The 6000-nt window shown below is 37.4% G+C and overlaps 1 protein-coding gene across 1 annotated transcript; it reads right to left on the minus strand.

The window, feature by feature from the left end:
- Positions 1–925: 925 nt before the first annotated feature.
- Positions 926–5172, minus strand: LOC110860403 (zinc carboxypeptidase A 1). The gene is made up of 9 exons (XM_022109435.2): positions 3827–5172; positions 3387–3523; positions 2963–3038; positions 2740–2892; positions 2522–2677; positions 2034–2133; positions 1543–1748; positions 1268–1352; positions 926–1197 (listed from the first exon to the last, which is right to left on the minus strand). Exons 1-7 carry the CDS (start codon positions 3977–3979, stop codon positions 1543–1545), a joined length of 981 nt encoding a protein of 326 aa, XP_021965127.2. The 5' UTR covers positions 3980–5172; the 3' UTR covers positions 926–1197; positions 1268–1352.
- Between the last annotated feature and the right edge of the window lie 828 nt (positions 5173–6000).

Genomic DNA, 6000 nt, shown 5'->3' on the forward strand with positions numbered 1-6000 from the left:
TTCGGATCGTTTCCGTTTCCAAAATAATTTTTCCGTTTCGTTTCCGTTTCCAAATTCTCGTTTCCGTTTCGTTTCCGTTTCCTTCGAAATCCGAAACGGAACGAAACGGTCCGAGCACTAACTAACTGCACATAGTACCCGACGCAGCAGTGGACGACTTGACTGCTTCATAAATGCATGGAGAAGTAACGCTCCTGCAAAACCTCGCATGTATGTACATTGCTTTCTACGGTCACAATTCCGAGAAAGCTAAAAATAGCGCCGAGTTTTGTCACGTAGGCCGCGCGCTTTCGCGTCCGACCTATCGGATAAAAGCAGCCACGGTCCACCACCAAACAAGGTCGAGAATTTCACTTGCTAAAGCAAACGCTTTTATGCACAAGCGTATATCGCAATTCTCAACTTACCTCAATTAAGAAGGAAGTGAGATTGCAAATAAGTATGTATCAATTTGCCTCCAACTAATCAAATCTAAAGTACCTCAATTAATAAATGTTACATGCATAAAATATGTGTATGTAAATTGCCAATAACTGTAAATAAATACTTCGTTATTAATTAAATACAAAATTAACCAATTGAAGTTAACTACGAAATCATTTATACAAGCAACCATAGGGCTTTATGCTAGGAAACTGGTGCCCATTAATTCAAGTTGCACATACACATACACAATCATTTAGCCAACGTGAATTTACAACTCACACTTAAAGGCATTCACTTTGTTACTTACGAACATAAACATGTTAAGTAAAATTACCCCGGGTCAAAAATTGTTCTCTGCTAACCTTAATTTCATAGGAAATATAATTTCTTATATTGTTCTCATTAGCTTTACCCTCGTATGCGATCTAACCGCTCGTTTAAACGGCACTACTATAAATTATTCAATGTAGTAAAAAAAATTTGAAGCGAAATTAGTTAATTATACGTAAATACATAATAGCTAGTTTAAGTCAATACTTTATTACCGCTTGGCTCAAGTAGTAATAATTTATTTCATGAATTTTTACATAAATTCAAGCTCGTCGAAAATGACCTTGATCCCTGCCATGAATTCTTCACATTGCGGCAAAATTTGATCCGCGGGTAAAAGGACGGTGTATTGACCTTTGTCCCTGAATTCATAGGTCAGATGTATCTTGGCGGATGGGAAATTCAAGTACGCCCAATCCATACTGGTCCCTGGGGCCGGGTCTAGAAACAAATATTCAAAGACAATTATAAATCGTGAAATTTACTGGACGAAATGATTGTAAAAACATACGCCAAACATCGAACACACTTCCGGTCGTGTAAACCATGCCATGTGGAATTTGATGGGCTGCCGCGGCCAAGTTTGCTATTCTAATCTAGATTAATAAAATATTTACGTTCGTTGGTATTTGTTGTGGCGGAATTGGGTAAAATTTTTGTTGACGTCTGTCCGTAAATTAGGTAACGGAAGGAGCAGTTTATATAAATTTGTAGAGGGTGATTTTGACTTTAAATCTATCGAATAGGGTAAAATTTTGAGTTAGACAATTTACAATACGCACGTACCTATTCATTATATTCCGGTATTTGCGTAGAATCTCGTCCCGTCGGAATTAAAACGTTTTGCCCCCAGCTGTGCAGACTTATGTAAGCAATAAGGTTGGCACGGATGGAGTCTAAATACTGCGCAATTGCGATGCATTCGAACTCTGTGAAAACGGCGTCTCCAGCGAAATAAAGGTCGCAGGGGTCTTTAGAACCCCCATCGTTTTCTGAAAAATGGAAAAATAGATACTGATTGGCCTTTAAGTTATAGAGAGAGTTGGCCCTCATAAAATGGACACTTGCTCAAAAGCAATAACCTGCGAATCGGTTAATTATAAGTGGAAAGATTGAAATTTTGAAAACTACTAAAATTTCCAAGTTTTTTTATACTATTTTATACTATGTCTACTACATTGTGACCTTCTTGTCGGTACTAATTAAAAAATTTGGAGAGGAAAATATGGAGGAAACTCGTGAGGGGTAAGAAAAACAAGGTCTTTGTTGAACCTTACCTAACCAGTAGGCGTCGAAATTTCTATTCGGATCTACGCCACGGCATCCATTTATTGCCGTTGCGGAAGTGTTTGATCGCGTCTTCCTCCAAAATCTGTCCTACTCAGGAATAAGAATGGAATTAGATATTTGTTGTGAACTGTGGCCGTAAAAGGTCGGGGGGGGGAGGGCTTTAGTATTTTAGGGTATGACGTGGATAGTTCGGGACATGAACAAAGGTCGCCATCCGCGGCCAATGCAGTACATGGTTAGCAAATAGGTGGGTGGGGGGAATCCAGTATTTTTTGTTTTAAGCGCATAAAATTGAACTAATTTGCAGTAAATTTGTTTGAACCAATCAAGATTGAGCGAGTTAAGTAATGTGAAATGTAACTTGATAGTATGCAAGTCGGAAATTGCGTTTGCGAGATTAGTCCATTTGTAGAGATTATGCGCTTTAACTAAAAAAACTAAATAGGTCTCCCTTGACATTCATTTGAATTTATACGGTTAAATGAGAGAAAACGAATCCGTCCGGGTTAGCCATGGGTAAAACGTGAAAATTAAAATCGTCCAAGTAAGCTTGAATCTCAATATCTGGGCTATTCAGGAGTTGATCGATCAAATAGAGCCCGACCGCGGATGAAATCCATTCTCGCGCATGCTAAAATAAGATTCCATTTGAAGAAATAAGTAGCTTAAAAATGGCGGTATTAATATTCTCACAATATTAGAATCAATCCATATAATTGGTTTCGTGGTGCTGCCCTTGTTAATTTTGAAGAGAAGTAAGTCCCTTCCCTCGAACGATTTTCCAATCGTTGTGAGGGTCACGAGGTCAGGATGTCCGACACTTTGAACGGTCAGGTATTGGTTGATCTATTTAAAAATGGAATTAGCGGGAAAATCAGTTGGTGAGATTTGAATAATAATAGGTAAGTTTGTTAACCGAGTCCAAATCGTAGTATGCGTCCCAACTGATATCTCCATTCATTCTGGTCCTGAACTTTTGAGAACGGATTGACCTATTTTTTAAAAGTATTTATGAGGCAGATGAATTATTGTTCTTGATAAAATTGTACGATTTGGTTAGGTACACAAATTTGTCTGCCTTCAATAAATTATTTGAAAAAATAATATGGATTGGTTGCAGAAAACTTGAGAGTATTTCGAAGATATGGATTTCCAGGGAATGTAGGAAATTTAAGACGAGGGTTGCGGGGGAATAAAAATGAGGAAAAAATCCGGGGAAATCTCAAACAATTTTCTCGAATTTGAAAATGATGATTAGAAATATTAGAAAGTGAAATTAGAAATTAGAAAAATTAGAAAATAATATTGGAAAATGAATCCCATTTTAAAAGCGGCCTTACCTTCCTACATCGGGATTAGTTAGAAGATGCTCAGTTTCGAATTTTTTCAAAGATTCCAACACAAAATCCAACACTTGTGGGGACGCAATTACATGGGAATGATCCCCAACAAGAGGATCACCTCCAATAAATGATACCTTAAAAGTAACAATAGAACATAATTGATTAATAATTATTTTGATTTGAAATTATTACTTTCGTTATATTCTAAAAGGTCAAAACAAAAGAAAATTGATTATGGACACATAGAAAAGCAGGTAATGTTTAGTCTTTTGGAAAATTTGACACCATTTTTGTATAGATACGTTCTTCATTGTATGTAAATATTCCGGTAATAAGACAATTACAAGGCGATGACTCTATGCCGTTACGAAGGCACTTATTTATACTGTCTCCGCATGGTAATAGTGTTATTACCAAATTATTTAGAGTGCCCATACCCCTTGGTGTTTACCCAGGTCCCTTAAATGATCTTCTTGTCGCTTGGTCTGTGGTGTGACTCTAAGCATGCTGTGCCCATCGTACATGGCACTAGTGGTGAGCCCGATTAATGTGGAAATAAAGCCCACAGTTAGTCCAACTATTGGTAACATAGTTGTTGCGAAGGATAATTAAACCTAGAAATTATTTTTGTACGCGATTCTCTCCTCTAATCGACCGGATCGGAGGACCTGGAAAAGGTAACTACGCAGTATAACGTGTGTGAAATGTCAGTTAGCAGATTTATTTTCTCACATTTGCTTGATTATAATGATTAATCAGAAACAGCTCAGTGACTCGATACTGACTAATGGTGAATTTATGGTGGAATGCCCATACATCACGTAACGAACTGAAGAGGGATACGAGGAATTTCTTTGTAATTGATGGATGGCAAAAGGTAAAACTTTTGGGAATATTGTACGACCAAATTTACGCAGAGACCCTCGACCCATGGGATATTTCGTTAATCTTTATCGGAACGTTGAAATATTTATTGTGTGATAACTTTGGACAATCAAGGTAAATTTCTGTTCTGCTGGGATGGGAATGTTAAAGTGAGGATTTAGTAAAGGATTATCACAAATCCAGAGATAGGGACGTAGCTCTATCTGCTCTCATTAATCAATCTTTTACGTAATATTACGTAAGCTGAACTCCTATCGCAAATATTTTGATTGTTGGGTTGGAATAACCTGTGAAACGTCAGCATTATTTTTACATTCTTGGAATACGATAATGATATCGGCGGAATCAAGAAATATTTCTGGATTCTCCCCATGAAATGTTGAGGATTTTTAGAGTGTAATCATGATAATCTCGCACTATTTTGACAGTTGTTGTGCCCTTTTAAATCCTATGAATATGGAGTAGAATACGAAATTTTGCACGCACATTGTTATCTTAAATATCAAAAAATTTGGTTCTAAACACTAATCGGCGATAAATTTAAGGTTCAAAACCGTGTTTGTGGTCTAAGCTCAACCGCAATTGCGTAGTAAGGCCACGCAACCATTCACTGCAAGCAATACTTACGAAATTATCAATTAGCGATCACCAGGTTCTTGTTCAGGGCGGTATAAATTTTGGGGTTACTTCTCACTGGATTTGCCAATGTGAGTGTGAGGATGGGAGGAAGGAAGATCGTCACAACCACATGTAGCGTGGCGGTCGGGACCCTACTACTACGTCAAATTTGGACCCTACTACTATGTCAGTGAGTTTTCCTCCCACTCCTTCCTACTAATATTAGCATGAGCACATTTTTCATCATCATCATCAGATTTGGAATAATTCATGATTATAAGTTTTTAAATTTAATTAGAAAAAAGTGCGGCAAAGCACGATACATAAGTAGCGCAATAATGCTGAGAATGCTGAGAATTAATTTGCGCTATAAAGCTCAATTAATTAATTAATTAGTTAATTAATTAATTAAATAATTTAATTTAATTGACCTCATGCTCTATACTGCGACATGTCGACAACACCGAGAAACATGTTTTGCCCAAATTTCATGCAAATCGCCCAAAAAATGCAGAAATTGGGACATGGCGACAAAGCATGTCGAAAAAAGTTTCGAAACCTTAATCGCCATATTGCGACATTTCGACAACATCAAAAAACATGTTTTGCTCAAATTTCAGGCATTTCGCCCAAAAAATGCCGAGATTAAGCCATGGCGACGTTTTTCGACATGATGTCGACAAAGTGGCCACACCCCCTTAATAGGGTGTCACCCCACCCCCGTGATGAACATGTGTTAAAAATTTCAGGTCGCTGCGACAAACCGTTCTCGAGTTTTAGTGTTGACAGACGGACGGACCGACAGACGGACAGACGGACGGACAGACAGACTTACTAACCGATCGCATAAAGTAGCTTGCGCTACTTAATAAAAGGTACGAAAGAAATGTCAAAGATTTAAATTTCTTTAGAAAACAAATTTTATATCAAATTTTTTTTAAAAATACCCCAATATCTTTAGTACCTATATACACCATCTAATTGTGATTTTTTCGCGCTCTAACGATTTTGAAGTTGGATGGCTTAAAATTTGCGTAATTTTGTGTACATAAAGAACCCGTAATAATATTGGGGAGTGCATTGATGGTTTTTGCGCTACGAGCCAAAA

Source organism: Folsomia candida, unplaced genomic scaffold (assembly GCF_002217175.1).
Source record: "Folsomia candida strain VU population unplaced genomic scaffold, ASM221717v1 Fcan01_Sc032, whole genome shotgun sequence".
NCBI lineage: Eukaryota > Metazoa > Arthropoda > Collembola > Entomobryomorpha > Isotomidae > Folsomia > Folsomia candida.

Coding starts and splice junctions, on each gene's coding strand:
- LOC110860403 (XM_022109435.2), bottom strand. CDS start 3,979: ATGTTACCAATAGTTGGACTAACTGTGGGCTTTATTTCCACATTAATC. Junction 3,524..3,826: donor ACCTGGGTAAACACCAAGGG/GTATGGGCACTC, acceptor GTTACTTTTAAG/GTATCATTTATTGGAGGTGA. Junction 2,678..2,739: donor TATGGATTGATTCTAATATT/GTGAGAATATTA, acceptor ATCTTATTTTAG/CATGCGCGAGAATGGATTTC.